This window comes from Podarcis gaigeae (assembly GCF_964106915.1).
Source record: "Podarcis gaigeae genome assembly, chromosome: 2".
Taxonomy (NCBI): Eukaryota; Metazoa; Chordata; class Lepidosauria; order Squamata; family Lacertidae; genus Podarcis; species Podarcis gaigeae.
Window position 1 is genome coordinate 75,246,634 of NC_139679.1, and position 12,220 is coordinate 75,258,853.

Below are 12,220 nucleotides of genomic sequence, written 5' to 3' on the forward strand. Positions count from 1 at the left end.
ACAACCACACAACTTATTCATTAAGATTTTTTATACTGCCTCCCACATCAGTCTCAAGGTGGTATACTAAAATTAAATCATAGTACAATTAAAATGCAGCTAATAACTTAAACAGAATTCTAACAATGGCTTGTACAACATGATTCATACAACATGGTAAGCCAGACTCTGGCAGGCCCCCAGAAAGCAGCTCATAGCCACTTTTCTCCTCCCCAACCCTTTTTTGCTCTTGTGCTGTGCTGAGTGAAGCAAATGTGCGGCTTAGTGTGCCATCTGAACTGGAACTCATGGTTAAGTTCTTTCCTCACTAAACGTGAGGTTTGTTCTTGGAATGGTTGCAGTTGCAGTTTGCATATGAGCCAGACCTGGTCAAAGGCACTGCAGCCACCCAGGCTTCCAGTGACTGAGACATCTCCTGGAGTACCAGCAGACTGCACACCTGCTCCTTTGTGGGGAATGGGACCCCACACAGGACAAGCATACTATCCAATTCCTGAACCTGGGAACCACCAACCCGCAGGACTTTGATCTTGTCAAGATTCAAATTCAGCTTAACCCCAGATTTGTTCTTGCACTGTTAAGAATTCTGCATACATTATCCCCATATCAAAAACTCAAGTTTTCTAACTAGAGAAACTGGCACCTGCTGAGCGAGAATTGTTTAAACTAGATTAGAAAAAATACAGAAGGGTCTGTTTCCATTACTCTTACTTTGAGGTTATGTGTGGTTGCCTTTTCTCCATAATGTGGCTGCCAGGGAGCTATCTTGTGAGATACATGCATGTATAATCAGTTGGGAGGCTGTAGCACAAACAAATGGGTATTGTCCACAAGTCACATGGTTCCTGCAGGGAACTCTGGTCCAACACTAGTGTACAGACAGGACATGTGCCTGCAGCATAAAGTATGGAGCTCCCTTAGGTAAGCCAAAAATTGGCATACTTAAGCTTATCCATGTTATTGTGTTTGAAGAAATGGGCATCCATCTGCTGAAGCAAAGACCACTCTCCTAATGCTTTTGGTCCAAAATCTTCTATCATCACCATCAAGCAAATGACTTATTTCCCCAAGCCTTACATAAGACAATTGATTAACTTGTGCTCAGGTTACTTACGAACTGGCTCTCTGTAACATACTTCTCCTAGACGTCCAGCTAAAATAATCAAGAAAGAAAAATGGTGTCACATTCCACTATCAAACATTTCCTCAGTCACATGGCATATGAGAGCTGTATAAAAAAGGGGGGGATGTATTTTCATAACTCACCCATCCAATTGTCTAGAATGGTAGAAAAGATTTTCTTCTTGCTGCTATCCTCCAGTTCAGTGAAAGATAGATAGTTGAAATGGCGGGTGAGGCGTGGGCTGATTGCATTTCTTCCTCCACCCGGCGGTCCCATGGCACCAACAAAGTTAATATCTACTAATTTCTTAAAGGTACCTGACAAAATATTCCACAGAAAAATGAGAGAAGGTATGAATGCCAAGACTCCAGTGGGGGGAAAGCTGTATGTGCACCAGAGGCAGGTTACTTCAGAACTAGCCTGGCTGGCCTGGAACAGAAAGTATTTGTGTATAGAATAATTAGGTAAATTAAGTAAAGAAAGTATGTCATACCAATTTGTTTCCTATCGTACCAGCCATTATGATCCATCCATTGCCGAAGAAGCTCAATAGGTGGCTGGGCACCATAGGTCTCTAGCGCAGGCATGTTCAGGTCATCAATAAAAAATATGAAGTATCTGCCAAGTGGAGGACCAAAAACTCCCTTGCGCCTATATAGAACCAGACAAGAATAAAAACTACATCACAGTGGAACACATGATGAAAATACTGCAGTCAAGGTACAATTTGGGAAAAGGCTGCTGAAGAGACTATACATTTAACATGATGAGCCTGTCGATTAGTTGGTGAATCCATGTATAATCCGTTAATGCTGACAGGAAAAGTATTAATCTCTCAAGTGTAGAATATGCTCCTCAGTGCTGATCTCGACTCTTGCATATCAAGATCAGCAAACAGGGACCTCTTGGTAGTTCCATCACCCTCAGATGTTTGTGGGGCTGGAGCCCAGGAAAGGGGGCGTTGTTTATGGCAGCCCTAATTCCCTCCTGGCACCTACGCTATTGATGCTTGCAATATATATTTTTAGGATTCACCCTATTCCTAGAACTGTAATTTGTTTTAAACTGTTGTTAATATTGGATTTTTAAATTACTGTAACCTGCCCAGGAACCTTATGGTGAAGGGTGGGCAAGACATTGTAACAGCAGCAGCAATCATAGCAAAAAGAAACACAAGAGTTTTGCTGTATGTATACCACGTATACACATACCTCCCCACTATGGCTCAGTTAGTTAGAGCATGGTGCTGACAACACCAAGGCCACAGGTTCAATCCGTTTTGGACAGCTGCATATTCTTGCATAGATGATCCTCAGGGTCCCTTCCAACTCTACAATTCTATGAATTATTTCCATGAATACTATCTCCACTATGAGAAGCAATGTGCATCTGAATGGCAGTTTCTAGGTACCACAAGTTTGGAGAGTGCGGTTGCACCCAGCTCCTGCTTGAAGGCTTCCCATAGGCATATGGTTGGCCACCTTGAGAAGAGGATGATGGACTAGATGGGCCTTTGCTGAGCCACCGGGGCTTCTCATCTTGTGCTCTTATGAACTTTCTGCTAAAGGTCACTAGATAATCAATGTTGAATAACATAAATAAAACACAGTATGGCCGCAAATCTAAATAGATATGAATAAAACCACCAAGTTCAAGGGGCGACTCAATGAACAACCCAGTGTTTTCCATTCAGGCTATGTGATTGTTTACTAATGGTAATATCAAAATATCCAGTGACTCAGAAATAAGTAGGAATCCCCAGGGCCAGAGCATTCAACCAGCGTTTATCCAATGCCTGTTTGCCCACTGAACTGACCCTATGGGAGTGTTGATCAGCCAGACGTTTCTGCTATCACTCCCAGGATGGGGAAATAGCTATACTTTGATTTTAAATAATTTACATTTTTATGCTTAAATTTCTTTAGCAAATTTGGACAGGATTGCTAATAAATGCTAAAAAGCAAATAAAATAAATATGAACAAAGTGGTATATAAGCAGCAGAAATATTGCAACAAAGAATTTTGCCTTTTATCCAGTTTGCTGTCAATGAGATCTTGAGTCTGGTTGGCTGAGGTTCGAGCAGAGAACATAAGAAAATGGCTGATAAATTCTAGTGGCAGGTTCTTCAGAAGCTCATCTGCTATTGTGAGGGTCTTTCCAGTTCCTGTGGGTCCAATACAAAGAATCTACAATTTGGAAGAGAGAAAAACTGTCACTATTGGGGAATGTGTGTAGACTGTAATCACACCTTCACAGACTCATTTGCCAATTAGTAGTGTTTTTGACAGTCCATTGTGACTCTATAGTGCTTTTAAAACTGTGTCTTTGAGATTCTTTTGTTTATTGCTGCAGTAGAACAGTTCTCAAAAATTGCTGGGGGTTTCACTGAATGACTTAACAGCCTTTTTTTGTTCTGCAAATCGAAGCAGAACAAAATCAAATATACTAACTCATATTTTAATAACATTCTTCTGCATAGTGATCATTGTAAAAAACAGCACTTTGTGGAAACTATGGACCCTAGGCTAAGCTGTTTAGAGGTCTGCATAAACATTAAGTAGATTATACCAAAGGCATATTATGAAGAGCAGAGGCCCTAGACCAGGACCTTGTTGGCTGTTTAATAATCCAGCCTTAGTCAGAAAAACTAATAATCAAGTACAGGGCCATGTACAGATATTTTCTTCCACAATCTTTTCGTGAGACTGCCTGAATAAAGCTGAATGGCATTTGAGAACCTCTTCTGTAATAGATCAAACTAATAAATGAATTAATGAATGCAGAAGCGGAGGCAAATAAAAGTCTACTGAGTAGCCGTTTGGGGGGACATTTTGAGCAAAGAACTAATGCTGGCTTGACTGAGCAACAGAATATTTGCCTTTCTACAATGCTAACTTAACTTCACTTGAAATTCAGGAAACTTACTGGTTTGTGGTTTGTGAGCAAGAGCTCCAGCAGAAAAGCCATCTGGACAGTGTTCATTGTGGGAACAATAATGTCACAAAAGCTGGTGTCAGGCACCATGGTAAATGATGAAGAGAAATCCATCCAATTCTCCCAGCACACCTAAGAGACACAGGTACATTTGATGGGAAGGACAGATAGAGGCTTAAAACATCCTGTAATTAGTTTCTTAAATACATCCGAGCCAATATAGAAACTGAATACAGGATTAAGTTTGCAAAAAACCTCAGTAGAATCTTGGAGAAAATTTACAGTAATGTTCCAGAGATTCCAGTAAGTCTACTTCCCTTTACCAGTTCAATGTTAACCATGACAAAGTCTCACTGAAACTACATCTGGGATTATCCCCTCCCCCAACCACCATTTTCCTAAATGCCAAAAGAGAGTTAGACTTAAGGAACAGAGGCAGGCGAGGATTTCAATGCTGAGGGGTAGGAGTTGCTTAAAGGTGCTTACTCTGGTGGCAATGGCATAAGGACTTTTCTCTTTACTTTAAAAATGATGCTCAGAATTATTTAATATTTGTTTCACTGCTGTTACAATACAAAATGTGCAAGATTGTACTATATTTATTCTATTCTTGCATTAAAATTAAGATTCTTTTGGACGGTGAAGTCAATTATTAAAACAAAACTGGAGTATCAAAATTTAATAATGTTACTATGCTTGATGTGTATGCTGTGTTGTATGGTTATAAAATAATTAATAGAAATAAAAAAAATAGAAATGATGCTAGTGTTGTGACAAGATGCATTTAATGGGGGTGGGGGAGAGGACAAGAAAAAGAGTAGGTTACCCTTAAGCCCTTAAGGTAAAGGGACCCCTGACGATTAGGTCCAGTCGTGGCCGACTGTGGGGTTGCGGCGTTCATCTTGCTTTATTGGCCGAGGGAGCCGGCATCCAGCTTCCGGGTCATGTGGCCAGCATGACTAAGCCGCTTCTGGCGAACCAGAGCAGTGCATGGAAACGCCATTTACCTTCCCGCCTTACCTTCCCGTTTACCTTCCCTATTTGCACTTTGACGTGCTTTCGAACTGCTAGGTCGGCGGGAGCAGGGACCGAGCAACGGGAGCTCACCCCAATGCAGGGATTCGAACCGCCGACCTTCTGATCGGCAAGTCCTAGGCTCTATGGTTTAACCCACAGCGCCACCCTTATCCCCCTCTAAATTGTCTAAATCATTTTGCCAACCCTCCACCCACAAACAGTCAGAATGCTCTCTCTCATTTGCCTCCTGCAAAAGAAAAAAGGGGGTGGGGAGGAAAAATAACACTAGCTCCATCCTTAGAGCATGAGACTCTTAATCTCAGGGTTGTGGGTTTGAGACCCACGTTGGGGCAAAATATTCCTGCATTGCAGGGGGGTGGACTAGATGACCCTTGTGGTTCCTTCCAACTCTACAGTTCTATGATTCTATAGAGTGAGGAGGGCTGCAGGCCCAAGAAGATTAGTCCTGGTCCTGCTAATATCCTTGGTGGCAACACCCCTCCAACATCTGTACATTTGGTTACTGTGTACATCTATGCATGCACTGATGTAACAGATAAAGCTCCCTCATTCAAGTGGGGGATCAAAGTTTAGCTCATGTGGCCCCTCCTGCATGTTTTTAAGGGGTGGGATATCTGAATCCCCTGATGAGAATTCATTTACCATGTTAACAAACTCTTCATCTTCTTCTTCCTCAATGCTGCTAATTCCAGCATCGTTCAGTTTATAGTCATAGACCAAGCCATTTTCTGGGAACAATAATTCAATCTGTGGGAAGAAAACAGGCAGTTAACATCACAGCTAGCTTTACTTCAGAAGAGACTAATATAAAGAATGTAGTGTGTGGAAACAACTTCAGAGTGATTCCATCCTGTTTATTTAGTTAAAGCTGCTATATTTTCCAGTATCTCCCAAAAGAGTGATTCAGAAGCAAGGCAGGCAGTGTTAATCTGTGAGACAGCAGAAACAAGGAACTCACACAAATTCTGGAAATACAGGAGCCCCTTAGCTGCCTTTAGGAACAGATGCCATTTCCATCAACTTACCTTCTCGTCTGCCATCTTGTTCCTTAACCAAACACTGAAGGCCACACGGCTTTGGGCATCCCCAGTCGCACCCACACTCCAGAGCAAAGCAAATATGAACCACGGTTCAATCAGTTCACCAATACGGGCTGTTTTCTCTGGAGGAATTCTTTTCATTCCCTGAAGATTCAATTAGCAGTACAAACGAAGCAGAACAAGTTAATTAGCGACAAAGTAAAACCTTAGATTATCTGCAAAATCTCTCTAAATTCCCTACATGTATTTTGGATGCCTTTTCTGAAAGTAGCTCCAGTCTCTATGGACAAAGAAATCTATTGTAACCCAGTCGGTGCATGATGTCCCTGATGAACAAATTCATTCCAACTGTCACAGCATTAACCCCAAAGTGGTTTAGCATCTAGGCTTTACTTATCAGACCCTATCAAAGAGATATTCACAAATGATAACACAGTAAACAATATCAAAGCTTAAGTACATTTCTGTCTGCTAATTCATCTGTTTGTTATCAATAAATGTAGAACTTATTTCTGCGTCCATCTGTTCAATTGGACCCAGTTGTCCATTCTATTGACCCTGAGCACCAACAGCTACACCAGCCCTACCTCAACAGGAATGAAGGGTTGAAAGAAACAGTCCAACAACTTGAGAAGACTCATTGTCAGGTTAGCATCTGTAGAGGCAATTATTTCCTTCACTGAACTTCGGACAAATCTGATAGAGTCCTGAAAGGGTTCAGAAGATCAAGAGTTAAATGTTGTCATATAATTATGCTTTTCCAGCCTTTTTTCCTCTGATGGAACTCAAGGCGGCTTACAAATAAAAACTAGAATCAATAAAAACACAGAAAAACCAATCATTAAAATTCAGCGAAGTTGTGTGCACAGAATGAGGTCCATTCACACAATGGGACTCTCCTCCCCCAGAATGTTCCCTGCACCCCTAATTCTGCTCTGGAGGGTTGGGAGAAAACCCACACAGGTTTACATGAAGACAGCGCTGAAAGTCTTATTGCACAAGTGGACATTTTTCAATGAACGTATATGCCCCACTTAGTTCTATACTGAATTTCTCCCATTCTGCAAGGGCACACTTGATATGGCAAGGCTGGGGATTCAAAACTATATGTACTTCTGAGGCAACACCATATAGGAAGGAAAAGCACCAGTTTGGCCATTGAGCGAAGACTGTTATTAGTCTTAACCTGTTGATTGTTAATATGGAGGAAAAAGTGACCAGGAGACATGAAAATGAGCTAACCACCCAATGCCATTTTAACAAATCACTTCACAAAGTAATGAAAGCAAGAGCCACAAAAACCTAAAGTGAGAAAATGCCATTAAAAAAACAAACCACCATGAATACACAACTGTAAAATCTTAAAAGTAATCCGGTTGCTAAACTTGGAAGCAAAAGAGACAGGGCTCAATTCACAGAGAACTTTCCCACTGCAAGCCAATTAACAATAAATTGGCATTTTGGAAGATTATAGCTCTTGTACCGCACAGGTGAAGTTCCTGTCATCTAATAAACTGTGTTCACCAGCTGCCCCAAAACTAATAAAGGCAAACTTGATAGGTTCATATCCCCTTGTTTGGCTAAAGGCTAGGCTGACTTACAGATTCTACACTGAATCAAAATATAGGAATATTGTAATGGTTCACCTCTAGGAATCTGCTGAAAAGCGAGTCAAGGGCTTCAGTGAATGGCTTCATAATGTCTGGGATTCTCTTCAGCCAGCACTCAGTGAAGGGCTGTAATCCCAAAATGCTGGGTTCCAGGTATACCATGCCACACCGGGAAACAGTGGCAGGGGAAGCAACAGCTAAATCTTGCACTTCAAACATCATAGTCATTGCCTGGAAATGAGAGGAAAGGAGCAAAACTGTTTCCCACAGCTTTTCACAAAAGGTACATAGCGTGGAGGGAATCCTAAAACTCCAATCCCTCATTAAGTGGGATTATGTATTAGTGAAATCACAGTGCTGGTCAGCAGTATCCAGCATAAATACTAGAATTGTGTCTAAGTATAGTAAATGTCTACATTTCAACCACATATTCCTCTTTCTCAGAGAAAAGCAGACTATACATTTACAAATGATTGTGTGTGTGTGTAGATACCAGGAAACGAAAAGGAGGAAAGAGAAAGCTACCTCTGTTAGCTTAATGATTTCACCAGAGCTGAGACACAACTTCTTGTTATCATCCAGCACAGTGTTCATATTTTCAATCCAAACAGCATCAACTGGACCATCAAACATGTACCATTTCTTGTTATGATCAGTAGCTATGGCTCCCACTCGGATAAGAGCAGGAAGAATCCCATCTGTCCTATGAGGTGGGGAGGAGATATACAGGAGTCAACCAAATAGTTGCACACTTCCATCTAGCAGTGTCCAGTATAATTTATGACAGCATCACATCTGTGAACCCAAACTTCTCTCTCCACATCGCCTCCTCTATTTTGTTCTAAATAAGTATGCAGGCTTCTGCTGTTTTGAAGATCATAAAGCAGAATCTGCTTTTTTTAAAAAAAAGTTTCCCATTTGATTATTTTGATCAGAGCAAATGAAGTGTCAATGCATGTAATTATTCATTGCCAGAAATGCAAAGGCATCAATTGCTTCTGGATGTAGCTCAAATGTTTTATCTCTGGAGGCAGTCCAACATTTTATCTCTATCAATCAATAATTGTTGTCATCAGTGTAAAACTGCTATAATTATTGCTCATTTTTGTTATCCATACACTTAGTATATGCATGGTCTTCTTTTTACAAGATCAAAAGAAAATAAAACCCTCAGAGGCCCAGCTGGAAAGAACACTGAGCAAAAACAGTATTGTAAATAAGTCACCACACTTAACCATAATATGCTATGGGACAGGTTTCATAAATATGCACTTCAGCCCAAGTCCACAAAACATTTACTTGGCATACATACGTACAGTATTGATGTATGTACTTGACATAGCCAACAGAAAAACAGTATTATAGTGGAGTTTTTCCACGGGCTGTGTTTTTATAGCAATCTTTATTACTTCACTCCTGAAGATGGATATGTGATTGTAGTGATCCATAGAACCAGTCTCCAGCAGTTCATCTCTAAACCTTTTACTCAGAGTGTGGTGAGATGGCCGAGTTTAAGGGAAGGGAAGAAAAATCACCTTAAATAGTTCTGCCTTCCTTGTGTAGAGGCCATCAAAATAAAAATGACAACTGCAATGATTAATGAATGAGAGGACACATTTGCAGATGCAGATGCACGTTTAGTGTCCAGTTCTCATTAGCTTTTAATGCCTTGAATATCTCTTTCATGTTACTTACACAGGCTCATCAGCAAAAACCCAATGTAGAAAGCTCAAAAGAATGTGCATGAGCCAGCCAGTTATCCATTTAGTGTTATGGTTTTTCTTAGGCCATAGAAAAGTACAATCAAAACATATGGACATTAGCTAAAGTTATGCCTAACAAAAGAGGGGCTTTCTTAAATTTCAGTTTATACAGAGCTTATAATTCCTAGAAAAGGGACACGAGCAGACCAGAAGCCATCTAGAACAGATAAGGACAGTTTTTATCTTTTACCATTCATGAGTCAACAAGTCAAACTCTCCATACAGCTGGCCCATTGTAATAGATTTGGGATTCAATATAAAATAATTGACGGCTTCATAGTTTCCACCACTGACTGAAGGCCGACCTTTCAAAGATGTCATTGCAGCTGCCAAAACTTTGTAACACTGAAGACAGAAAGAGTGCAAGGGAATAAAACATCATGGCATCTATTTGAAGGCTGAAAAGAAAGACAATTCAGACTCACCATGAATTTACAATAATGAAGAATGCAAAGTAGTAACAAAGGACTTTGCCCAAGGGTTTGACACGATTAAGAAAAGAGGATTATAAAAGACAAGCACTGATCACAAAAACAGAGGAGGGAATGGCCTTCATTCTTTTGGAAAGTTGATGTAATATCTGCAAACATCGCACTGCAGAAATCCCAGCAAAGCTGTGCAGGCTCAAAGTCACCCATGCTTGCCTTAATGAGGCTCTTCCAGAGTACACATAAGATCAGTATATCAGTTTTAATCCTAGTGTTCTTATTTCAAAGCTCTTCTCTGCAGGCTGCTACTGTACTTGGCAAGAAGGGATTTTTCTGTCTCAGAACAGTATCTCAAACCACATTAAGCCAAGCACAAAGGCTGGAAATGCTCCTCCTATGGTGTAAGTGCTGGACAAACCATCTTAGTGTTATTTCCCTTTCATCTATTGACAGCAACACCAGGCATCTTCGGAAGTTCTTACCTTAGTTTTTCCTGAGCCTGTGGGCCCCACCAGCATGAGACCATGACGTACCACAGTAGTTTCATATAGCTGGATACACTTCATCACAAACCCTGGAGGAAAAAGATCCAGAATGGGAATGCCTCACAGTTGCTTTCACAGGCCTGCAGGTCTATGGATACGAAACTGTGTGGATGCTATAAGCACCCAAAGCACCATTGAAGGCACACACCAGTTTGTTCCTTAGCTATCTTGAGAAATATGTCAGCACAACCTACAATGCTACTCTTACTCACTCAATCCTTTCATAGCTATCACACATTTTAGAATCCAGAGAGTGATATAGCATACATGTAAATAAGAGCACATTTTCACTTACGGCACACCAACTTTATAATTCTCTTCTTGGCATCAGGTAAAAAACCATTTTATCTGCCTGGTATTTTAGACTGAACTTGGTTTTTATCAGTGGAATTATTATTTGATCTAATTTTAATGTTCTAAAGCTTTGATCATTTTTATTATTGTTATTTTAAATATTCTTTGCTCCAGGAGCTATTTTAGGTTAAACCATGTAGCAGAATGAAAAATAATAATAAATATTAAATATACATTTCAGGTAAATGACATTAAGTTCCAAGTTTACCCTCCTACTTAGATTGCACAATATTCTGCCAGAGTGTTAGAAAACAGTTTAAAAAAACACCAAAAAATCTAGATAACAAATGCAATCAGGGGAACAAAATGAGCATAGATTTGGGGTTTGTACTTTTCCTGGTAAGAATTTAAAATGTTAAGTGGTATACAGATGCTTTAAAAATAAATAAATGACATTTCTCTCACTGCTGTGAACATTTTGCTTTAAGAATTTCTGGGCCTGATCTACTTAATTTCCATTTTTGATGCTCTGAGAGCAACATCAGAGCAAAAGTTAAAAAGGAATGTCCACAGATGGAAAGACAGATGTATTTATTGAGGCTGCAATCCTATATCCACTTACTTTGGAGTAAGCTCCACTGAACTTAATGGGATTTAATTCTGAACAGACAAGTAAAGGATTGCTCTGTTATTTACTTATTGCATTTGCATCCTGCCTTTCTTCCACACAACTTGAGGTGAAGAACATGGGATTCCCAGATAGGTTCCACCCAGGCACTTAAAAACCCATCCTCATACAATGATCTGTGAGCTGCAATTGCTGAAGGACAAATTATAATCCACTGCTGTGGTGCCAAATTTCTAAAGTTCACAAGAGACTAATATATAGTTTTAAGAAAACTCCACAGAGGCAGTGTGTTACTTTTTCACTTACCATCAACATCTTTCAAGTTGTCTTTAAGACAGTATCTGTGAATTGCTTCCTCCAGGATGCCATAGTCAATAGGTTCCTCTTTGATCTTGGGAAACAGATCAGAAATTATACCATTGAAAAGCTTCAGGTCATCCTGTAGGAATTTAGGAACATTGACATCCTTGATGGCCCTTAGGCAAATCAGTTCCTGCAAGCAAGAAAAGTATATTAGTAAAGATTCTTCCTCTTTTCTTGGATCTCCATGCCTAGCCTTTAATTGCCACACTCTGAAATCTTGATTATTCTACAGAGCTACTAATCTTTGTACTTTGACAGACAGATGATTGCAATTAGGACTGTTCTTTTCAATTGTGTTTACTTTTCTTGTTCCAGACATCTTCAGCTAAGATGAAAAAATGTGGTGGTGGTGGAGTTTCACTGAGGTTGCTGAAAGAATGTTATCAACAATCTTAATTTTTTAATGAAAAAATCTAAATAAGCTAAATAAAAGTTACAAGATCTAGCCCCAAA

The 12,220-nt window shown here is 40.0% G+C and overlaps 1 protein-coding gene across 1 annotated transcript in view; it reads right to left on the reverse strand.

Annotated features, from left to right (window-relative positions):
• The window catches only part of DNAH1 (dynein axonemal heavy chain 1), a 116,532-nt gene that overhangs the window by 42,145 nt on the left and 62,167 nt on the right, over positions 1–12,220 (reverse strand). Inside the window, 13 exon segments of the mRNA XM_083726716.1 lie at positions 1,115–1,153; positions 1,267–1,440; positions 1,617–1,774; positions 3,150–3,310; positions 4,050–4,190; positions 5,739–5,843; positions 6,122–6,280; positions 6,724–6,843; positions 7,783–7,977; positions 8,272–8,449; positions 9,700–9,854; positions 10,420–10,511; positions 11,711–11,897. Coding sequence (XP_083582842.1) covers positions 1,115–1,153; positions 1,267–1,440; positions 1,617–1,774; positions 3,150–3,310; positions 4,050–4,190; positions 5,739–5,843; positions 6,122–6,280; positions 6,724–6,843; positions 7,783–7,977; positions 8,272–8,449; positions 9,700–9,854; positions 10,420–10,511; positions 11,711–11,897 — 1,864 coding nt within the window.